The sequence below is a fragment of the Abramis brama genome (assembly GCF_963993115.1).
Source record: "Abramis brama genome assembly, chromosome: 21".
Lineage (NCBI taxonomy): Eukaryota > Metazoa > Chordata > Actinopteri > Cypriniformes > Leuciscidae > Abramis > Abramis brama.
The window spans coordinates 9,045,619-9,070,722 of NC_139983.1; the positions used below are offsets into that span (position 1 = coordinate 9,045,619).

Here is a 25,104-nt window from a genome sequence, read left to right on the forward strand (position 1 = left end):
CAAGCAACTTAAAACACTGTATCTTAAATGCATAATTTCAAAAGTAAACAATTTTATAAGTAAACCTCACAGAAAAAAATATGGATAATTCTTTTTTTTTATTATTCTTTTTTTTAATTAAATTTGCACACTTGCAAAGTATAAATGAAACCATATGTAATTGTAACATTTATGCATCATTTTATCGTGTGTTCAGTCCACAGTGCTCTTGTTTTTGAAGAGTTGAGGCAGGCGCTCACTGCATCTCGAATCACAGGATGACGGTCCAAATGACGCTGCGCTTCAGCATGAGTGCAGCCACTCTGGATCATCACCAGTGCAGTCGGGACAACCTGCCAGTGCAGGACATATCAGGTTGACAGTTAAATCTGTCTGTTAAATATAAATAACACGTTGCTTCATTTAATATGCAAAGCCAACTAAGCCATTCGGAGAAAAAGTGTAAACAATGTGGTTCCATCACACCTCTGCTCTACTCAACCAGTGGTTTACGTTTGGGGCAGGGCTAGTTGTTTGTCTGGCAATAGTATGTGGGAAACCTGTTTAAAAACAATTTTTCAAATTTTTTGCAATTCTGCATGGTGACTAGTAGCTTTAATCTTTACTCACTCAGTGTCACCATGTTGATGTCTTGTTGGTTGTTCCCAGACAGCAACAGTCTTGGCTCAGATCCGGCCCACATCTGGTACACCTGGATTCCACACGGCCCGGATTTGGGCCGGATCTGGGCCAACACTATGTTGCTGCCTGGGGCAATCACCTTTACTGTATACTGTATGCAGTTTCTTCAAGGCCACTGAAATGGCTGAAAAAATCATCATTTGTGTGTTGGACACCAGTGACCCATTCCAAATTTACACTATTTACTTTGTCAGCTAACATTACTAGTCTAGTGGTGGACAATTAATCCCTGCAAGTTCATACACAGAACAAAATTGTTTGTCATCGTGTCATCGAAAACTAAATCTGAAAATTTGCTTCTGCTCGGGAATGTTTTTCCTTCTCTGATGAAGTCAGTTTGACAGTTGAGTATCCTGAAGGATGACTTCAGGGTTAGTAAATCATGGGCTAATTTTCATTTTTGGGTGAACTATCCCTTTAACCACTCCCCTCCAACCGTCAGTCTGCTATGAGCGAGGGATGGAGAGGAAGAGTGCTAAAGTGTCCCTAGTTTCACTAGTGTCACTTTGATTTTACATATGTATATACATTTTTTATATTGTTTTGTTTTACCTTTCTCGTGTACAGCACTTTGTGATTTTATCTGTGAAAAGCGCTTTAGAAATAAACTTTACTTACTTACTAAAGTAAAACCCCGCCCTCTATTCAATATTCCGTTTCACTTGGAAATACGTCACAACACTGAAGTAAAGTTGGTTGCAACTTTCGTTTCACGTGGACTTTAACGTTAACAAATGTTAACTAATAGCACTTTATTGTAAAATGTTACCTACTATTCTTTGTTTGTGTAAAAAAAAAAAACTTTAAAAGTAAGTGTTAGGCTATGTAACCTGACAATTTTTTAATCTTTCAAACTTCTGTCTGCCTCCACAGATGTTCAAGATAAATAAACCAGTTCTTACTCGCTCGCGTGTGTTAGCTGCATCTGTGTGTGTGTGGACATCTGCTGCTGTCATGTATTCAGTCAGATCGTCTGTGCTGTAGACGGCTCTCAGCAGAGCACTTTCACACTCGGTTTTGGAGCAGCCTGTGAACCGCTGACAGTGATTGTGTATAATTAAACGACCATGCACAAAGGGGTCATATTACAGTTCCAGCTAAATTACTTTTCAAAACTGAAAGCTAAAATTTGCCATACAAATGATCTGAAGAAAATATGATTGTTCTTTGCCCATGCATAACTCTTTGTTACCATGTCAGGGTTTTGGTATATGGTTACCAAGGTATTTTCCAGGTAATAGTTTTAGCATGTTGCATTGTGGTTGCTAGAGCATGACATTCAATATATAGTTTCTTTAAGAGATCAGTACAAAACATGCATTACTGATACCTGTAAAATGTTGATGGCTCTCCTGTACAACTTGCTGTTAGTTACTCTGAGATCTATCATGTAATTCATGTAGACTTTTCCCTTCAGTACATGAGCTCCTGTGCTGATTGCATTAAGACACAATTTGGTTGAAAGCTCCCAGTGCTGTCTCTGTTAAATAATAGAAGGATTGAAATCTTTACGTATACAGCTAGGTATTGCAATACAAGTATGTCAACTAAATATATACTTACCATTACAGCTGAGTTGTCCTCCGCTGAAGAAAAAGGCCATGTGATATTCAGGACTGTATCAAACATGTGGCAAACTGTTTCCTGAAACAATAAATATAAATCCAGTTTTCGCAAAATATTAGTTGGTTTCATCCTTTTGCAAGACATTGCACCATTTCATGCTTTCCATCTTCAGAAAGATCTTTCTTCCTCCCCATGTTGCATGAGAACTGTGACTTGCTTAATATTATGGAACAACCTCTTTAATAGGTTTTCCAATTACCTTAGAAGACATGGCAAATTATTCTTAGCAAGAAGTTAACTCAACTTGTTAACTTCTTACCTAACAAACCTGTCTGAAATTGAAATAAAACAAACATTTCTTTGAAAAACTAAAATCCGAATGCCTTTTGTACTGAAATCCTTCTAAAGGTTGGAATATATATATACACAAAATAGGATCAGTAGGACAATATATATAGCGATGCAAATATTACCTGATTACATAAACAACCTTATGTATTTGTAAGAAATGTAGTGGAAGGAAATTTTGTTAGGAAGTGAGTTTTTGCTTCAGGCAAAATTCCAGCTCACTCATTTGAATGGTGGGATACTCACAGGAATGGTGAATTTCTCAAGGTCATGAGCAATTGCATGCAAATTAGATGTCCTTTGCCTCAGTTGATTGGCCAGCACAGTCACCTCATTTAGGTCATCTCGAGAGAGACATTAAAATATATTTAAAACATACTCAAGGAACTGCTCATTTTCCAATTTAACCATATTGTCAAATGCATTTAAATCGTAATTGATTCATGTTTGCTCACCATTCACTGTAAACAGAAATAAGATCATGTCATTTTGACTCAGGCTATGTAAGATGGTGTCCACAAAATCCTTGTGACCAATTATGAATTCTGGTCCCTAAAATAGTTGTTAATATATTAATAGCTGTTAATAAATGTTATTATAATAAATATTCATATACATGTATTACCAATGGTGTTTGATTACTGCAATTGTTTCACATTTAAAGGGATACAGTACTTTTGCAATATAGTAGAATGAGTAGAATGAGTAAATTATGAAGTAAAAAAAAAATCATTTTTGCACAATCTATCCCTTCAAGTTGTTAAATCAATTGCTTTGAGCTCACCAAATATGATAGATCTCCTTCTTTGTTTTTCATTTCGCTGAAACCGTTGTTGATGAAACCTCTGATATCACCAAAATCTGAAAAAATGAAATGTGGTTCTTGGTTAAAACATTTCCAATATAAGTATGCTTGTGCTGTTATTAATTCACCCATTTGTCAAATTAACAAATTGAAATAACATATCATAATAAAATGACACTGTAAACAGCACCTGCTCCATATGTTGGGATACATTCACTGGCATCAGTCATTCCTATTATGCCAAGAGTTTTCCATCCAAGATAGTATACATGTGCTTTCATTTGAAGGCTGTTGAAACATTTACAGAAATAAATCATAAGTGAGCCTTTCATTATGATGAAACCTTCAACCACCTTATTGAGATAAATTCTCCACTTTTTACTACATGCACCTGTAGTTCAGCCTATTCGTGTGCATGGGAAAACTCCAAGGTTTATGTGTTAGAAAGCAGTGAAATGGTTATACCTCTCTCCTGCTTTGTGAATAAGGGCTGCAAGTTCATCACTGCGTGAGTAAGTAGTGTCATAAACCATCTCACTCGCTGAGATCCAGGCAGGCATATATCTGGATGACACATTTAATTTTAGTACATTACTCATGAGGGATATGTATACACACACACACACACACACACACACATACAGTGAGGAAAATAAGTATTTGAACACCCTGCTATTTTCCAAGTTCTCCCACTTGGAAATCATGGAGGGGTCTGAAATTGTCATCGTAGGTGATTGTAGATCGAAATTGTCATCGTAGGTGCATGTCCACTGTGAGAGACATAATCAAAAAAAAAAAATCACGTTCCCCACGATCAACGTCAATGCTTTCATGCTTGCGCGAATCATCACACACCAGACTGCTTTACAAACGAGGGTCAGTATAAAGCTGGTTTTGCTAAGAAGTCCTGTCCACCCCATACAATCAGTAAGAATCCAACTACTAACATGGCCAAGACCAAAGAGCTGTCCAAAGACACTAGAGACAAAATTGTACACCTCCACAAGGCTGGAAAGGGCTACGGGGAAATTTCCAACCAGCTTGGTGAAAAAAGGTCCACTGTTGGAGCAATCATTAGAAAATGGAAGAAGCTAAACATGACTGTCAATCTCCCTCGGACTGGGGCTCCATGCAAGATCTCACCTCGTGGGGTCTCAATGATCCTAAGAAAGGTGAGAAATCAGCCCAGAACTACACAGGAGGAGCTGGTCAATGACCTGAAAAGAGCTGGGACCACCGTTTCCAAGGTTACTGTTGGTAATACACTAAGACGTCATGGTTCGAAATCATGCATGGCACGGAAGGTTCCCCTGCTTAAACCAGCACATGTCAAGGCCCGTCTTAAGTTTGCCAATGACCATTTGGATGATCCAGAGGAGTCATGGGAGAAAGTCATGTGGTCAGATGAGACCAAAATAGAACTTTTTGGTCATAATTCCACTAAACGTGTTTGGAGGAAGAAGAATGATGAGTACCATCCCAAGAACACCATCCCTACTGTGAAGCATGGGGGTGGTAGCATCATGCTTTGGGGGGGTTTTTCTGCACATGGCACAGGGCGACTGCACTGTATTAAGGAGAGGATGACCGGGGCCATGTATTGCGAGATTTTGGGGAACAACCTCCTTCCCTCAGTTAGAGCATTGAAGATGGGTCGAGGCTGGGTCTTCCAACATGACAATGACCCGAAGCACACAGCCAGGATAACCAAGGAGTGGCTCCAAGATGGCGCCGCGGATGGCTGCCTCGGTGTGGAGCTCTCCAGTCATTGTGTTGTTTTTGTTCGTTTGTTCTGCGTTTAGTCATTCTTTTCCTATCAGTTTCACCAAAGACGAACTTCTGGACATTAGGAAACACACACCAGACAAGTTTTTTACAGATTTTGATAACTCAGACGTTTTACTGGACATTCTCGTTGAAGGGGCAGCGGTGTTGTTCAAACGCGCGGTCAGACGCAAACGCGGGAAGCGCGCGGGCGCGCTGGTTAAACTCCGCGAGCGCGGCCTCCGCACTGCACTACCCAGTATTCATCTTGCGAATCTCCGATCTCTTCCTAACAAAATGGACGAACTTCTTCTCCTCACCCGCACTATCAAGGATTTTTTAAACTCCGCTGCTCTGTGCTTCACTGAAACCTGGCTGAGTGAAGCCATACCGGACAACGCACTACATCTGCCGGGCTTCCAGCTGTTCCGAGCGGATCGCATCGCGGAACTAACGGGGAAAACGAGAGGTGGTGGATTGTGTTTCTTCATTAACGAAAGTTGGTGTTCAGATGTAACAACACTGAAGAAGATGTGCTCTCCTAATTTAGAGGCGCATTTCATAAACTGTAAACCTTTCTACTCGCCGCGGGAGTTTTCCTCATTCATTCTCGCGAATGTTTACATTCCTCCAGACGCGTGTGTGAGCGCAGCGCTACAACAGCTGGCTGAACATATAGCTGAAATGGAACAAAGGTACCCAGACTCTCTTTTAATCATTCTTGGGGATTTTAACAAAGCAAATCTCTCCCGTGAACTGCCAAAATACAGACAGCATGTTACATGTCCTACCAGAGACAGTAATATATTGGACCACTGTTACACCACGATAAAGAATGCGTATCACTCCGTCCCACGGGCAGCTTTGGGGCTCTCTGATCACTGTTTGGTTCATCTTATACCGACCTACAGGCAGAAACTGAAATCAGCTAAACCTATAATAAGGACTGTAAAAAGATGGACCAATGAAGCAGAGCAGGATCTACAGGCCTGCTTCGATTGCACTGATTGGACTGTTTTTGAAGCTGCAGCCACCGATCTGGATGAGCTCACAGATACTGTAACATCATATATCAGTTTCTGTGAGGATACATGCATTCCTACCAGGACATTCTTATCATTCACTAATGATAAACCATGGTTTACTGGGAAACTCAAACAGCTTCGTCATGCCAAAGAAGATGCTTACAGAAGTGGGGATAAAATCTTGTATAACCAGGCCAGAAACAGACTGACAAAGGAGATCAGAGTTGCTAAAAAAAGCTACTCTGAAAAGCTGAAAAACCAGTTTTCAGCCAACGACCCGGCATCAGTCTGGAGAGGCCTGAGGAACATCACCAACTACAAATCACCATCCCCCCCATCTGTGGAGAATCAACAACTGGCTGACACTCTCAATGCATTCTATTGCAGGTTTGAGAAGCCCAGACTCACACCTCACACCCGCTCTGATGTGCACTTCACACATCCACCATCACCTCCTGCAACCCCTCTCCTCCCCCCTTCTGCCATCCAACCTGAGCTTAAGGTCTGCGTGGAGGACGTGAGCAGAGTCTTCAAAAAACAGAAGACTAGGAAAGCTTCAGGCCCAGACGGCATCTCATCTGCTTGTCTAAAAGCCTGTGCTGACCAACTGGCCCCAGTCTTCACGCAGATCTTCAACAGATCATTGGAGCAGTGTGAAGTTCCCTGCTGCTTCAAACGCTCCACTATCATCCCGGTTCCCAAAAAAACTAAAATCACTGGACTTAATGACTACAGACCTGTCGCTCTCACGTCTGTGGTCATGAAGTCGTTTGAAAGACTGGTGTTGGCCTATCTGAAGGACATCACTGGACCCCTGCTGGATCCCTTTCAGTTTGCTTACAGAGCAAACAGGTCTGTGGATGATGCAGTCAACATGGGACTGCACTATATCCTGCAACATCTTGACAGACCTGGGACTTATGCACGGATCTTATTCGTGGACTTCAGTTCGGCCTTCAATACCATCATCCCTGATCTTCTCACAGCCAAACTGACTCAGCTCTCCATGCCATCCTCAATCTGTCAGTGGATCTCCAGCTTCCTGACGGACCGGCAGCAGCTAGTGAGACTGGGGAAACTCACATCCAGGACCCTCACCATCAGCACTGGCGCCCCCCAAGGGTGCGTTCTCTCCCCACTGCTCTTCTCCCTTTACACTAATGACTGCACTTCTAAAGACCCCTCTGTCAAGCTCCTGAAATTTGCAGACGACACCACTGTCATCGGTCTCATCCAAAATGGTGACGAGTCTGCTTACAGACTGGGGGTTGAACAGCTGGCTGTCTGGTGCAGTTATAACAACCTTGAGCTGAACACACTCAAAACAGTGGAGATGATCGTGGACTTCAGGAGAAAATCCCCAGCACTCGCCCCTCTCACCATCATGAACAGCACTGTGGAAGCAGTGGAGTCATTCAGGTTCCTGGGCTCTACCATCTCTCAGGACCTGAAGTGGGCAAATCACATTGACTCCATTGTGAAAAAGGCCCAGCAGAGACTGTACTTCCTTCGCCAGCTGAAGAAGTTCAATCTGCCACAGGAGCTGCTGATCCAGTTCTACTCAGCCATCATTGAGTCTGTTTTAAGCACTTCCATCACTGTCTGGTTTGGTTCAGCTTCCAAATTGGACATCAGGAGACTACAACGGACAGTCCGGACTGCAGAGAGGATTATTGGTGCCCCCCTGCCAACCCTCCAGGACCTGTACTCTTCCAGAGTGAGGAAGAGAGCAGGTAAAATCATCACAGACTCCACTCACCCTGGACACCACCTGTTTGAACTGTTACCGTCAGGACGGCGACACAGATCACTGGCCACAAGAACATCCAGGCACAGGAACAGTTTCTTTCCACAGGCCATTTCCCTTCTGAACACTTAACATGCCCCCAAGGCATATGCCTGTAAGTGCAATACTCCCACTGTCTAGTGCAATATTCTCTAACTCAGGTGATATTTATATCTATATTATTCATACTACTCAAAATACTGTAAATATGTTTATAATCTGTAACATGCGCTAGACTCCCACTGTCTGGTGCAATATTCTCTAACTCAGGTGATATTTATATTTATATTATTCATACTACTCAAAATACTGTAAATATGTTCATAATCTGTAAATGTTTATTCGGACTAAACCCAACTGTGACCCTACTTTTTTACTTTTATACAATTTTTATTTATTTTTTATATATTTTTATTCTTAGAATTTGTATTACTATGTTTCTTGTTGTATTTGTATTTGTATATGTGCACTGGAAGCTTCAGTACCAAGAAAAATTCCTTGTGGGTGCAAGCACACTTGGCAATAAAGCTCTTTCTGATTCTGATTCTGATTCTCTGTAAGAAGCATATCAAGGTTCTGGCGTGGCCTAGCCAGTCTCCAGACCTAAACCCAATAGAGAATCTTTGGAGGGAGCTCAAACTCCGTGTTTCTCAGCGACAGCCCAGAAACCTGACTGATCTAGAGAAGATCTGTGTGGAGGAGTGGGCCAAAATCCCTCCTGCAGTGTGTGCAAACCTGGTGAAAAACTACAGGAAACGTTTGACCTCTGTAATTGCAAACAAAGGCTACTGTACCAAATATTAACATTGATTTTCTCAGGTGTTCAAATACTTATTTGCAGCTGTATCGTACAAATAAATAGTTAAAAAATCATACATTGTGATTTCTGGATTTTTTTTTTTTTTAGATTATGTCTCTCACAGTGGACATGCACCTACGATGACAATTTCAGACCCCTCCATGATTTCTAAGTGGGAGAACTTGCAAAATAGCAGGGTGTTCAAATACTTATTTTCCTCACTGTATTCATAAATGCAATATAGTACTGATATATGCTTAAAGGGGTCATATAATGGTACATGCACTTTTACAAGTTGATTGTACTGAAATGTGTGTTGGCAGTGCCTGTACACAACCATCATAAAATGATAAAAATCCATCCAGTGTTTTTTTTTTAATCTTCTTATATGTTTTCCCCCATCTCAAATCAAGCCGTTCGATTTTGTGACGTCACAAAATCGATGCCCCTCCCACGATTGTTGATTGACAGCAGCGTTTCAACACAGACCCGCCCTCACTCGTGAGCGAGCTGTCTGTCATCATAGTCTGCGCGTCATTAGCCGCGTTTCCATTACCCTTCAAATTGCGCAAATTGAAATTGCGAATTGAAAATACGCACAATGGAAACACGTCAATTTCGCAAAAACTCCCGTTTATCGCAAAAAGGTTTTTACGCTCTCATGAGGTGGTTTTTCAGGCAATTCGAAAAAGGAATATTTCGCAAAACTGCAATGGAAACAGTTTTTGCGCATTTACAGTCACCTGACTTAGAAGACGCGGTGTGTTTGAGGTCCATGTATAGCTACACAAATAATAATAATTGTATATTATTTTATTATAACATTTAATAGGCTATATTTAGAAGACGCTTTTATGCAAAAAAGGAAGCTGAGTGTGGAGCGCGCACTGCATGACACGGAGGCGCGAGCGCGAACACTTGCATTTTCCTATCAACAGTGGAAACAACTTAAAATACTCTATCATTTCTGGTCATACAGAAAATAATAATACATTATTCTCAACTACTTTTATTTGTGTAAACTCACAATAACAAGAAAACGTTGTGCTTTTTGTAAAATAAAAGAAAACAATCAGACGCACTTTCATGATCTCCGTAAACTGGAGCGCGAGAACTGAAACAAAATGTAGGCTAAAGCTTGAAATGTCCACTTTAAAACGAACAAATTCGAATCGAAGGCTAATACCTTCTGATTATGTAATCCGTCTGCTTAACAGCGGAGATGGAGATGTGATTTTAGCCAAAACAATAGTTTATTAATAATATTAATGGCTCTTCTCATTCAGCACTGCGGGAAAAACATCAATTCCAGGTTATAATTTGGCCTTAGAAAACCAGTAAAATCGACATGTTTTCCATATTAATTTGTGAATATTTTAAATGTTTAATAAAGGGGCAAAAAGTCATAAACTGAAAAAAAAATCTGAAAATTCGTCGATATTTACTTTTTTGCGCAGCAGTTGGTCTAGCCAGTTCAAATAAAAATTTTGGTGACACAAAAGTAGCCTACATGGATCGTTTGGACAGAATACGAGACAGAGTTCTTTATTAAATTAATAAAAGAAACAATAATTAGCCTATAGGAATACTGGATTCTAAATCTCAAATAAATGCCACAATCAAAGATCGGAGCAGAAATGAGGGCGAAACACCCAGAAACTGCTTAGGCTTTATGTGTCGTTCGCAGTATAAGGGTCTTTCCTGCCATTAATGCTTGGATAACACGCCACGTCTCCTTCGATTGATAATAATAATGTCTAATGCGGTGGCTGTGATATTATATAAACCAACGTCCATTGCCGTGATTTTTGGAATGACTTATCGCGAGAGAAAAAAGGACGTGTTAGTCGCATAACATCGGTTAATGGAAACACCGTCATTTCGCAATAGTTTTTTATCGATATTTAGATAATAGCGCAAAACATTTGCGCAAATCTGTAATGGAAACGCGGCTATTGTTGATACGCTGGAGCACTGTCTATGAGCAGAATGGCTAAGTGATTGTGGTGTTCTGTTCTTGGGTGCAATAACGAACACAGCAGTCATTTTGATGTTCCTAAATCCAAACCGCTGAAGACGCAGTGGCTGAGTTTGTTTTCGAAAGGGAATATTCCCCACGATCAACGTCAATGCTTTCATGCTTGCGCGAATCATCACACACCAGACTGCTTTACAAACGAGGGTCAGTATAAAGCTGGTTTTGCTAAGAAGCTATTCGTGTTCCTACTGCACCTCCAGAAGAAAGTGAGTGTAACGTTTTATTAACCTTTATATTAATATTTATATTAATCTTTGCAAATCGCTTGCTGCACACTTCACGATGAATGCGGCTGTTTACACTCAGGGTACATTACGGCATGTTTTCTATGTATGACGTTCTCAATATAATTCATAATCATAATCCCACGTTTATAATGATCAACACGTTATGGTTATTGTGTTATTGTGTTACAAAGGGTGTACGCACAGAACAGAGGGGCGGGGTGAGCAAAGCTCATTATCATTTAAAGACACATGCACTTAAACGGCGTGCTGAAAACAGAGCTGTTTTTGACCAGGTAAAATTAGTGTTTTCTTACAATACTAATGAGAATTTTTAATTAAAGTATATTACAAACTTTTAATTTAGACCCTAAAGAATCATATTAGCTTGTACAAAAATGGCATTATATGACCCCTTTAATATGTGCAATATATACACACAAAAACTATTTCACCTACTCAGTTCAGTTAGTGCCTTACATTTTTTAAGTATAATCAAATTGACTGTACAATATATATCAACTTAAATTACATTATACTGAAAAACCCCTTAAAGTGCCCCTATTATGCTATTTTAAAGGTTCATAATTTAGTTTTCCTAGGTTTACATGCATCAAAGGTCAAAACACACTTTCATTTTCTTATAATACACATTGCACATCACCACATTTTTCAATGATTCTCAGACGACTTGTCGGATGAATCAGTCTCTCTAAACCCCTCCTTTCCACGAGCCTGCTCTGCTATGATTGGTCAGATGGCCCAGTCTGTTACGATTGGTCTACCGCTTACAGAGCTTGTCTGAAGGTAAACGACCATTACCATAAATTAAGTGTAGCGTCAGTTCTGGCAGGTCATGTTAGTCAAGCTCGCATCAGCTGACTCTCAGCTGATCCACATCTACCTATATGACGCCTATCACCGTATAAGCTCCTTCAGTATTATCAGCAGCTATCGCGTTTCTCAGGAGCTAATTACCCTCCTCCATCCCCAGCTCCTCTTCTCGCCCAGTCAGTATGGCCAGTCTGTTTCCCCTTGAATCAGAATAAATTCTCGAATTATGTTGTACTTTAAAATCTTGAATTAATGATATCTGCATACATTCATGTTGGTTCTGTTCTGTTTAGCCCAAGGGGGGTTATTGCTGCTCTCCCTACTCTTATCCATGCTAGTCTGCATGGATGCACAGGGAGTTCTCACCCAGAACAGAACCATACCGCCAATCCTAACTGTATGCTAATTGTCAATCGTATTTGACGATAGTGGTCCTGACAGAACTGAACTTCAGCTCAGGAGGCTTCCTCAGTCCTCAGCGATTGTACACACTGTAAAGAAAATGATGTTGATTTTACAATATCAATCCGAGAACGAGTCCGATGATGAAACATTGGAAGAACTAGTTGTTCATCCCGAACCTCCATCGCAAGGACGATTTGAGCAGGACCTTTCTCAGTGATACGCTACTCAGTTTGAGATACGTTATGGTGAATGTATCGTTACTGTTTTGTGATAGAAGTGATATTGTGACAGAAATGTATTAATTTGTTAGAGGAGAATCAAAAAGAATTCAATATAATGTGGGTGTCAACCGGTGGCTATTTTTGGTAAAGCGGCAAAAAAGAAAAAAATCTCATAGGAACTTCAATTTTTGTGATATCAATTTTAAATTTGGAACGCAACTTAGTTAGCCATATGTCTTTGATTTTATAGCTTTTATAGAGTATTTTTCATTTAAAAATGTTTAGTGCAGTAGCCTACATTTGCTTTACAGTAAACCTAAACTTCTATAACTTTTTTACACTTTTTTTTAACTTGAGCAATAATCTTCTTTAAAAAAAGACCAACCTTATGTCTGTATTCCAAAGCATTCGTGAATTGCAACCGTTTTAAGTTTGGATAGTGCATTTTTATGTCTATACTCAAAAAGGGGTGACAGTAAAATCGAGAGAAAAACTAGTCGAATCTCGTATAACTTATAAAAAAAAAAATGTCACACTATTAAAGTTAAATTATTTTGATGATATAAAGTCAAGCAAAAACACATGGTGTCTTGACTTATTGATCTATAAATTATCTCACAAAAGTGAGTACACCCCTCACATTTCAGCAAACATTATAGTATATCTTCTCAAGGGACAATACTATAAAAGTGAGTACACCCTAAGTGAACATGTCAAAACAAGTGTCAATATTTTGTGTGAGCACCATTGTTATCTAGCACTGCCTAAATCCTCCTAGGACATGGTTCCAGTAATTCCTGCTCTTGGGCAGGTTGCTTTCAGCAAACTGTTTGTGGGCTTTCTTGTGAGCCAGCTTCAGAAGAGGCTTCATTCTGGGACGACGGCCATGCAAACCGACTCGTTGCAGTGTGTGGCGTATGGTCTGAGCACTGACAAGCCGACCTTCCGCTTCTGCAACCTCTAAAGCAATGCTGGCAGGACTCATGAGTCTGTTTTTTGAAGCCAGCTTCTGCACCTGACGCACAGCACAAGGACTCAACTTCTTTGATTGACCCTTTGCGAGGCCTGTTCAGAGTGGAACCCGTCTTGGAAAACCTCTGTGTGACCCTGGCCACTGTAACTCATTTTCAGGGTGTTACCAATCTTCTTATAGCCTAGGCCATCTTTGTGGAGAGCAACCATTCTAATTCTCAAATCCTTAGAGAGTTCTTTGCCATGAGGAGCCATGTTGAACATCCAGTGGTCAATATGAGAGAATTGTACTCAAAGCACAAATTTTAACTGCTCTAATACAAGATACACAAATTTGTATGGTCCTGTCAAGCAGACAAAAACATGAACATGATGAATAGGACATGTGGCTTTGCATGGTTAAATGACGAACAGCTATTATCACTTAGGGTGTACTCACTTGTTGCCAGGTATTTTGACAATAATGGCTGTATGTTGAGTTATTACAGAGGACAGTAAATATATACTGCTATACAAGCAGCGCATTGACTACTCTAAAATATATCCAAGTTTCATTTCTATAGTATTGTCCCTTGAGAAGATATACTAAAATGTTTGCTGAAATGTTAGGGGTGTACTCACTTTTGTGAGATACTGTACATATATAAAACAAAATAATACTGTACATATTTTAATATTTTAAATATATATGTGTACATGAAATTAAAACATAACTGAAATTGAAAACATACTCAGGTGTCATCATCTTGTTTCTAAATGCAGCTTCATGTCCGGCCAGAAGAACAGTTTCCAGAATGATTTTTGTTGCACTGCCTCCTTTCATCCTGGACGATCCACTGATGGCCTCAGCCTAAAGAGAAACCAGAGGTTCTTCAGCTACGACAGCAGCATCATTACTGCTTATGACTGGCGGAAGCTCCTTAAACAGCAGTAAGAACATTGATATTTATTGTTTGTGTGTTAATTTAAATAAGTATAAGCAATTTCTCAAACCCCCAATACAGGATTCAGCACGTATGCTTTTTTATGTCTCTGCTCTGCAGCCATCCTCTCTGCAACATCTTTAAAGTGAAACGAACAGTCCTGCATTAGCTCACTCCTGTAAGGATGGCATCAGTGTTAGCAATCTGTTGTTGTTATTGATAAAAAATACATAAATTATAAGTTTGTAATAAACAGAAAGGCATTTGTTTTTGTCTTGATTAGCCTTACCTCGCCATATGTACGGGATTGAATCCCAGAAGCACTGGGGTGAAGATGTCTAAGTGGTTCAGACAAAAATCCAGTTGCCCAGCAACAAATGGTGCCTTTGAAATAGAAGAGCATCATGAAGCACACTCACAGGTGGCTTTGATATGAGCATGCATTATATGTAGGGTTGGGTATTGTTTGAAATTTAGCGATTCCGATTCTGCTTATCAATTCCAATTCTTATCGATTCCTAGTTTTGATTCCAATAAGTAGAAAAAAAAATCATTCACATTTAAGTCTTTTTGCAAAGCGTTTAGTTGCAGCTGAATTCCATGAACAAAAACAGGCTAAAGAACTTTTCCACAAGGAACTTTGGCCTGTGGTTTTAAACAAAAATACCACAGAAAAAATATTTCAAGCATTATTAAAGGATAGGTAAACACTCAGTAATTAAATAAGAAGAAATAAACAAAGCAGCAATAGCACAAACAAATGAAATAAACAGTGTTTTTTGGATTTTTAGGTATAGGTCTAGGCCTATTCGGGTACAGAAACTGTAATAGAATTTAAAATCACACTGCACTTTATAAATAAAATATACATTACAAATATAGTAACAAAAGCTGTTCAGTCAAGAACAGAGAATTTTCCTTGAGTCTTTACAAAGGTCGCACTCGCAGCCCTTGGTAAAGCATCAATTACCTTGATGCTCGACCTTTCGAAGGCGAACCGTAGGCCTATCGCCGCAATCTTGATTTTCAACACATGCACTGCACTGTCCCTAGGTGGGCGACCTGAAGAATTGAATTGTGAACAGGCCACCTTGGGAGATGGGGGCATTTAGAAAGTGCACTTTCACTGAATCCCACATCTCCGCAAGGTTGAGCCAAGAGTGGCACTCCTGGACCAGTAACGTGGACATCGCCCAACCGAGAGCCTGCGCCATCACCTTCGTAGCCCGGAGGGTTTAGGCCCTGTCCCAACTGGCACCCTAAGCAGCCTACTTGCGGTCTTCCAACGAGTCCGCACTTTCGTGACGTAATGTCACTTTAACAATTAAACTTTTTTATTTTTTATTTTAGTGCAGTGTAGGAAAGCACGGCTGCCAACTCTGCGTCAGCCTCAGACTGCAAAATCACGCCCAAAGGCGGCAGCACAGAGGAGTCATCCACGTCAGAAGGCATAAGCCCGCCCTCCGATGCTGCAAGTGACACTTCATCTTCCTCTCGAGCCCCAAATGAGAAATGAAGCTTGCCTGAGGGCGAGCAGCCAAACTCATCCAAAAACTCGCCCGGCGGGACTGATCGTGCTGAGGAATGAGAGGCTTGCGGCTCGGGTACTGGCCTTTTACCCAGAGGGCAGGAGTCAGCTGAGGATACTCTTGAAAAAGTGTGACAGTTGTGACCAAAATGGTTTAGAACTATATCTTTATTGTTATCATTAGTTATCGCTAATAGTTGGTGTGAACTATCGTATTTTTAGTGGGGAGATTGCATTTTAAGATGGGGAGATTGATTATTTGAATTTATTTTGTCATGACTATTGTTTTTTACTGCTAAATGGAATGTGATTTGAGAAAACAGACTTCATACCGACATGCCACAGGATATTCCAATGAACAGCACATGCTTCTTTCCTGCACAAACCTGTTTAGAGAAGTATGTTTAATTGTGTCATAAATATTGTTTTTGTTAAGGCAACCATCACTATTAATATCATTATTCAAATATAAATACAAATGATTTAATATCTAAAAGTAACGTACCTCACCTTTTCTAATCGATGAATGGGTGAAAAAATAAAGACTTATACTGTAGGATGGATTGAGGTGAGCAATTTTGACTTGAGTCTATAATCACTTAGAAGTTACCACTTTAGTAATCACTCTGGCATTGCGATGAGGTGAAACTCACATGTTCTTTTGAAAATGTGAAAGAATAGCCTACTGTCTCACCACAGGGAAACTGATTTATTACTATGGTAAAGCTGCATTGCATTGTTTGTGCTCCCTCTCTGCTCTTGCGTTCACCTTCTCCAGCGTGCGAGCTCCGAGCCCCGGGTCGTCCTCTGGAGCCTCCTGTGATGTCAGCAGGGCCCTTTAAAAACAGAGAGCTGAAATACTGCAGTGTCACACTGGAGTCTCATCTTATGCATCAAACAGACAGACTGTTTATTCACCTGTCACCTCCAGCTATGATGTACGAACAGATCTGTTTCTGTCTTTGGGCCTTCAACATCTCATTAAAGGACGTCTGAGGTGATAGAAAATAGAAATTGATTATGACGAATATAAAGTATAAAGTAATTTAACACAGTGAGGAAAATGTCATTCAATGTCAATGTTTTTTGTTTTTTTTTAAATCAATAAATCTTTCTTAAACTCTATACCACCAAAAGAAATGCAATACGGCCTGATGTTCCACAACCACTTAACACAATCAAACTCTCCTCTGGGTCCTGCAAAGACAAATCAGTTATGATGTTTTAACATTTTTAAAGAAAGGAACTTAAATTAATTAAAAGAAAAAGAAAATTACTCAAATTAAAAATGTGAAATATGTACAGTGCCTAACAAAAGTATTCGTACCCATTCATTTTTCACATTTTGTTGTGTTGCTTCCTTATGTTAAACTGCTTTCAAATTACTTTTTTAACTTCACTTCGTCTACACTCCATATACCATAATGGAAAAGCAAAAAAAAAAAGATTTGTGACAACTTTACAAATTAAAAAAAACTGCAACAATTACGTTGCATAAAGGTGATGATACACAGGGCAACTTTTTGAGCAATGTTGCCGTCAACGGGCAACCAGATGAGACACGGGGCCCATGACCGATCTAAATTATCCAGACAGAAATTTAATGCCCATTTTCAATGGGAAAGTGCCCAAGCATCAATTGATCGGCAAGATTGCCCAGCAACATTGCTCAAAAAGTTGCCCTGTGTATCATCACCTTAAGTATTAAAACCCTTAACTCAGTACTTAGTTGAAGCACATTTACAGCCTCAAGTCTTTCAGGGTATGATGCGACAAGCTTTGCACATCGGGATTTTCTGCCATTCTTCTACAGATCCTCTCAAGCTCTTTCAGGTTGGATGGGGACGGTCATTTTCAGGTTTCTCCAGAGTTGTTCGTTTGGGTTCAGGCCCAGACTCTGGCTGGGTCACTCAAGGACATTAACAGAGTTGTCCATAAGCCTAGCATTGTCTTAGCTGCGTGCTTAGGGTAATTGTCCTGTTGGAAGGTGAACCTTCTGCCCAGTCCAAGGCTCTGAATGCTCTGGACCAGGTTTTCATTTAGGATATCTCTATAGATTGCTGTGTTGAGCTTTCCTTCTACCCTGACAAACCCCCCAGTACCTGCCGCTGAAAAACACACATGATGCTGCTACCACCACTTTACTGTCGGGATGGTGTTGTGCAGGTGATAAGCAGTGCCTGGTTTCCTCCATACATGATGGAACTGAGCTTCAGCAGACCTTTAGTTGCTTATTTGCAAATTTCCAGTGGGTTTTCATGTGTCTTCACTGAGGAGAGGCTTGAGTCTGGCCGCTCTGCCATAAAGAGTGTTGCAGTGGTGTCCTTCTCTAAGTTTGTCCATCTGTAAGTTTCTCCCGTCATGGAGCTCAACCAGAGTGACCATCATCTTCTTGGTCACCACTCTAAACAAAGCCCTTCTCCATCAATTGCTCAGTTTGCAATATGTCGATTTGCTCAGCTCTAGGAAGAGTCCTGGTTGTTCCGAAATTCTTCCATTGAGGATTATGGAGGATACATGCTTTTGTGAACCTTCAATGCATGTTTTTTTTAGTCTTCCCCAGATCTGTGTCTTGACACAATCCTGTCTCTGAGCTCTTCAGGCAGTTCTTTTGACCTCATGGCTTGGTTTTTGCTCTGATATACATTTTCAGCTGTTAGACCTTTTATTGAGAGGTGTGTGCCTTTCAGTTGAATTTGCCACAGATTACCGGTAACTCCACTAGTGTAGAAACATCTCAAAGATGATCCAGTGAAATTGGAGCTAAATTTCAAGTGTGGAACTGATGGAACTGAGCTTCAGCAGACCTTTAGTTGCTTATTTGCAAATTTCCCCCGTCATGAAAAGGGTATGAATACTTATGCAATAGAATTATTTCAAATGTTTATTTTTAATAAATTTGCTAAGTTTTCACAAATCTGTTTTTAGCTTTGACATCACGGTGTATGGAGAAAATGTAAAGCAGGTTTTAGGATATATTGTGGGGGAAAAAATTAAGGGGTGCAAATACTTTTGCAAGGCACTATATATAAATATTAGTGCTGGCTAACGATTAATCGCATCAGAAATAAATGTTTACATAATATATGTATGTGTACTGTGTATAATTATTTTGTATATATAAATACAAACACAAAAAATAAATAAATACTGACCTTCAGAATCATTTCAACCCTCTTTGCAACATCCACCATCGTTTGGATGACAGGTGAACTATACAGTCTCTAAATAACAAAATGCACAGGTCAGCATTGTATGGGAAACTCTTGTTAGGAGCGTAACGACTTAAGAAAACACAATCATTCCTCACGTATCCCCAATAGGCCAAACCTGATAAAATGGGTCATGATTTATTTCTTTCTCAAAAATCTCAGCGTCGCATCGTTTCAGTATTTGCACCATCTGTTTGCTGTGCGCTCTGTCAATATCTCTGCTGATGGGGTTGCTTTTCTCTGTCACAGGTAGAGAGAGCTCGTAACACGACTGCTGTGTTAGACAGAAAACCGAGCACTTAAAGATTACCAGCATTACTCAAGAGCTCCTTTAATTACATTTAGGCTTACGGGGAAGAAGATTTGTTGGTCTATTACCAGCTAAAGGACATTTGAAAATGAAAGTACAGGCAGTAACAGTGTTCAGTTTTCACTCACCTTCAAGTGATCCATGTTTATCAGACAGAATGAGGAATTCAGCGTTTCAGTGCAAACAATGCACAGTGTAAAAGCATGAAATTCAATGCAAAGCCCTGACAGAGAACAAAGTGAACATAACAAAGTTCACCAAATGAACTTTGATTCATCAGCTGTAAAAAAAAAAAAAACTGTGTCAACTGTGTTTGATTACTGCATATAATGATCAGTAGACAAGGCAGTTTTCAATTCTATTCTATTCTATTATGGTATATTCAATACTGTATATTCTGGTTATTTCCTGTTTATTTTAATTGCACATAGCCATCTTTTTTCTAATTATTTTATTAATTTTGGGATTTCACATTTTTGGTTGTGTATTCTTAATCGTAGTAGACTATTCCATTATTTAATTTACAAATTTGATCAATTTTGTCTTAAAGAATCATGCTTTATATTAAACATATGTGGTAACACTTTACAATAAGGTTCATTAGTTAACATTAGTTCATGTATTTACTAACACAAACTAACAATGAGCAATACATTTGTTACAGTATTTATTAATCTTTGTTAATGTTAGTTAATAAAAATACAGCTGTTCATTGTTTGTTCATGTTAGTTCACAGTGCATCAACTAATGTTAACAAATACAACCTTTGTATTAGTATTGAAATGAATATTAACTAAGATTAATAAATGCTGTAGATGTATTTTTCATTCTTAGTTCATGTTAACTAATGTTAACCAATGAACCTTATTGTAAGGTTACCGAATATGCTGTTGGGTGTTGGTTTAAAAACAAATACCTTTTTCTGTCAAACACAAAATCTGAGACTTGGCAAATTACCTTGGATTGTCACTAATTTTGACCAACAGAGTCATGCTTAATTAGAATTAATTTGCATAATTTCCCAATCCCAGCAGAGGGAATCAGCTAAATAGGTACATACAGCCATTTTTATTTTATTCATATTATTCTGTCTATCTGAAATTCTTGTGTTCATAATATAATAACACTATTGCAGTATGGCCTATACTATTCCATTCCTGATCTATTCTATTCTGTAATCATGAATGCTATTCTTTTCTCACATCTGATGTGAAATATTCAAGTATTTTAAATGGCTTTGTTATTATAGCTTTAGTTTAGACTATATCAAGTCAAAATGTTGCCTCTTCTGTTCCGCTTGCACAGTTCTGTGTGAGATTCTCCTGATCTGGATGTTTGCCGTGGTCTATCGACGTGCAAGTTTGAATGGCGTCATAAATCGCGTCTAACAGATCTGGTGAGGGTGTTTTTACTGCATTCATCCCGGTGCGGGTTCGTGCGTCATGCGGCTACAGAAGGTGAATGAGTGACTGCTGAGAATCAATCAGTAACTGGCCACCTGTGGGTCATGTGCCCGCGACGCAGCTTAGATTTATTGGCATTCTCAAAGCGTCTTACTCGAGCGAGCGCATAAAGTGAGGAAGGCGAACGCGAGCTTTGTGATGGACGCCATGCGCGCTTACGCGTTACATTAGTCGCGCAGCGAGCATGTAACTGGTGGCGAGGCTGACGATTCTCGAGTCCCGTTGTAAACATAAAAAGTGTGATTTCATTAGCTTTTAAATCACTGAAAATAATCGCAAAAGGAAGCGTCTCCCTCGATCTTTCTCTCCAGCTGATGCGGATTCGGATGGCAACAGATTGAGGTGCGTTGGACATCAGACTGCGTGGATGCTGCTGAAGAAGAAGATGCTGCTGGTTTATTAGACTGTTTATCATCGTCACAGTGTAGCAAAGAAAATGCGTTGTTGATAATCATGTGATAATTGGAGGGATGTTAACTTCAGGTTACTTTTCCTTGGAAATTGGCGTCACTCATCTGGAATAACTCTTGAGGAAGATATGATTCACCTATTCACTTTTATGAGCCTTGTTCTATCTCTGTTTGGATGCCACATCTGCTTTGCAGGGGCGAGTAAGTAAACTTAATTATGTTCCTTATGTCGAATAAATGTCCTACAGTATGACTAAATAATAAAGATCAAATGCAACATGCATCTCTCTATGCTTGTGCGCTCATGTGTTGATCATCATGACTACAGTCCATAAGCATGCTGTGTTATATAATCCTTTCAGTGTCCTTTCGAGCCAGCAGAGGAAGACATTAAGGAAATTGCCTTTTCTCTGTTAGTCTTTGTCTTTGATTTAATGGGCCAATAGATAGTGCTGAGAGAATGACCTGTGCTAGAGCATGTCAATTCATGGCATTTAAGTGCCAGTGCGATATATGGTATGTTCTTAAGGGGAATAACGGTCTTCATTATGCTTTCTTGTATTAAAGATGATTTGATCCATGTTTCTTAATAGATTACAGTCATTTTGCACACCCTTCGATGCACTAAAAGTCTTTTAAAGTGCTTGCCATCCATCTCCTGCCAAACCTTACATCAAAGTTCACAGCTAATTGAAAGACTGGCAGCTCTCTCAATGCACTTATTCTTAATTGGACAATCTTACCAGAAAGCGCACTGTGCTTTCTAAGCTGATGCATGTTCATGAAGCATTGACCTTGGTACATTACAATTTGCTTAATTTCTCTTTTCTTGGCAAATAACAAGATAAAAAGGATGGGTGCGGATACTGACGCAATGTTTGCTCTCTTGCTGAGCTCTGAGACTGTGTTTGATCCTAAAACACTGGCTGAATTGCCCTGCCAGGGTTGCAGTCATGCCTTATTGGGGACTAAATTATTAAGAAGGACGTGTTTAGCTTTGAAATGGAAACATAGATTGGGTTTAGTGTACTGCTGATATAGTAGGGCTCTATTATGACATTTTGAGTTGTACCCTACTGTACTAAAGGTTAATGCTTTTTCTATTTATTTCTGTTGTACATTTGTACTTATGATCAGTGTGCACTTTGTGCACTTTTTGTGTCCTTGTTACATACATGTACTTACCATAGTAATAACAGTAAATTATGCATAAATACATGCAACTAAACCTCAACCAAATCCTAATCCTACCCTAACCCTAGAGTAAGTACATGATGTTAATTAATATTAATCAGTACTTAAATATATAATTACACTTCCATGACACCTTAAAATAAAGTGTAACCGCAATTTCTATAAATTTAGCATAATTGCATGCAACCAACCCTAAACCAAACCTAGTCCTAACCCTATAGTAAGTACATGTAGTTAATTCATATTACTCAGTACTTGCATGTATAATTACACTATAACAAGGACACCTTAAAATGATGTGAAACCTGCACTTTTTTAAGCCTGTTATTTCAAAACTGATAATGCGCATATTCACAAAAAAGCATTTAACTGATGTTAAACATTCTGTTGATTATGAGCAAATTTCTCACTTTATTTTTTTTGCTCCAGGATGTAACATTAGCAATCTAGCCTGTTTTATTCATAAGGTCATCTCAGTAATTGAATTGTTTTCTGTCTACCTCTTGAAGTAATATATGCCAATATATGCATGAGCTCTGGTTAGAAAGCATACTTAAGAAAATAAAGATGTCAATGCCTTTGGATGTGCATCTGGACGTATTAGAGCTTATGGTTCACAGGGATACAGGTTCAAGTCTGACCTGGGTCATATCCCATAGTAGCTTTTTTATTTCATATACAGTTTAAGAAATTATTGGATGTTAGCAAAATGTCAAATGTTAAAAATGTATGTAATAACACCCTTGTGAAAAAGAAGTGTGCTTAATTGTATTGAAAGCGCACTTTTTGTGTGCTTAAAATAATAAAAGTATACTTTTTGAAAAGTGCACTTGCAGATAATATAATAAAATTAAAATTAAAGACCACTTATGTGTACTTAAAGGGAATACACTTAAATGACAATATTTATTAACACACTTAAGTGCACTTTTTACAAATGCACTTTGTAATAATATCTAATTAAGTTTAACTTAAAGTAAGTACACTTTCATCACAATATTTATAAACACACTTAAGTGTATTTTTTAAAAATGCACTTTGTAATAATGTCTAATTAAGTTTTACTTAAAGAAAGTACACTTTTATCATATTTATAAACACACTTAAGTGCACTTTTTACGAATGCACTTTGTAATAATATCTAATTAAGTTTAACTTAAAGTAAGTACTCTTTCATCACAATATTTATAAACACACTTAAGTGCATTTTTAAAAATGCACTTTGTAATAATGTCTAATTAAGTTTAATTTAAAGTAAGTACACTTTCATCACAATATTTCTTAACACACTTAAGTACACTTTTTAAAAATGCACTTTGTAATAATGTCTAATTAAATGTTACTTAAAGAAAGAACACTTTCATGACAATATTTATAAACACACGTAAGTGCATTTTTTAAAAAATGCACTTTGTAATGTCTACTAAGTTTTACTTAAACATACATTTTAAATAATTATGATTTATAGTGTTTTAAATTTATTAAAGTTAAAGTTATAAGTTATTAAAGGAAATTTATTTTGATGTATTGACTAATATATACTAAATAAAATTACAGTTTTAATGGAAAACATGGGAAATAATTTATTTTAATTCCAACTCAAGTGTGTTGTCCAAAATTAATTTCTTAATGTATTTTAAATGTGTTTTGTCTATAATATATACTGTGTGCATTATGCAGTTGAAATGTATTTTTCCAATACATCTGCTTATACAGTATAATCCAGTACAACTTATTGTTGACATTTTTATCACCAGCCCTTGCTCTATGAACTCAACTAGTGTCAGCTTTCTACATAATATTTGAAAATAAAATGTAATATATGAGAGGAGCCTAATAGTATGTGTTGTAGCTACTTTACATCTGTGAACATAATACTTTCAATATCATTATGTTGTTCTAAGTCAAATAAACACACATTTAATTGTATTAATTGCGAGCAAAAGTTAAACAAATGTAAACAAAATTAATTTGCATTTAAATTCAGTTAAAATACATTTAATTTTAATCACACTAGGCTACACTACATTGAAAAAAAGATTGACTTTTAGTTAGGTTAATGAGTAAAGTTTTGTGAACTTACAGAGTTTAACAACACAATGAGTTAGAACAACTTCAACTTAAACAGAAAAGCTGAAATAACATTTAACCATGCATGATATATGAATATGTTATTTAATGCGCATGCGCGAGAAATACTACGTCATTATGACGCACTACTTCACTAGAGTGAAAAATGCGCTATGTTTTGCGATCCGTTTGCGATGCGTGATGATACTGAAGCTAGCCAAACAAGAGAACAAAAGGAGCACCACGTTTGGATGTTTGTTTGCAGATGAGACGTTATGATGCAAATAATCAGTCAAGTAAGTATATCTTGATGCTTTCTTTAGTTCATTTTTTTTCACCGTAACATGTCAGTTGCTGAGTGCATTTTAATCGCAGATATTATAAACTCAATAGACTCGGGAGGTGAATTAATCATGTTTTCAATAATTTATATATGATTGCATTCTAATAATGTCTTACATTGTAATGTGAGGAAGGCGTGTGTGGTCGTGTTCGAGGAATTTGGTTGCTGATTTTTTTTTTTTTT

At 38.5% G+C, this 25,104-nt stretch overlaps 2 protein-coding genes and 1 long non-coding RNA gene across 5 annotated transcripts in view; 2 read left to right on the forward strand and 1 right to left on the reverse strand.

The window, feature by feature from the left end:
* Positions 1-115: 115 nt before the first annotated feature.
* gckr (glucokinase (hexokinase 4) regulator) lies at positions 116-19,688 on the reverse strand. Of its 3 annotated transcripts, none has more exons than XM_084096863.1 (19): positions 19,570-19,688; positions 19,250-19,405; positions 19,075-19,143; positions 17,048-17,116; positions 16,838-16,911; positions 16,689-16,755; positions 16,252-16,305; positions 14,681-14,775; positions 14,462-14,567; positions 14,200-14,318; positions 3,866-3,964; positions 3,591-3,688; positions 3,380-3,456; positions 3,051-3,147; positions 2,842-2,939; positions 2,245-2,325; positions 2,012-2,161; positions 1,584-1,718; positions 118-332 (listed from the first exon to the last, which is right to left on the reverse strand). In XM_084096863.1, exons 1-19 carry the CDS (start codon positions 19,582-19,584, stop codon positions 177-179), a joined length of 1,815 nt encoding a protein of 604 aa, XP_083952989.1. In that variant the 5' UTR covers positions 19,585-19,688; the 3' UTR covers positions 118-176. The 3 variants fall into 3 exon arrangements, with proteins under 3 accessions (XP_083952991.1, XP_083952989.1, XP_083952990.1); XM_084096864.1 differs by having other exon boundaries at positions 19,250-19,402; positions 19,570-19,661; XM_084096865.1 differs by lacking the exon at positions 1,584-1,718 and having other exon boundaries at positions 116-332.
* Positions 19,689-20,854: 1,166 nt separating this feature from the next.
* Positions 20,855-25,104, forward strand: part of fndc4b (fibronectin type III domain containing 4b) — a 16,932-nt gene continuing 12,682 nt past the window's right edge. Inside the window, exon 1 of the mRNA XM_084096054.1 lies at positions 20,855-21,515. Within this exon, the coding sequence (XP_083952180.1) occupies positions 21,443-21,515 (73 nt within the window). The 5' untranslated portion in view covers positions 20,855-21,442. The remainder of the gene's footprint in view (positions 21,516-25,104) is intronic.
* Positions 24,547-25,104, forward strand: part of LOC311071875 — a 2,290-nt gene continuing 1,732 nt past the window's right edge. The window contains exon 1 of the long non-coding RNA XR_014603941.1: positions 24,547-24,874. This is a non-coding gene — a long non-coding RNA (uncharacterized lncRNA). The remainder of the gene's footprint in view (positions 24,875-25,104) is intronic.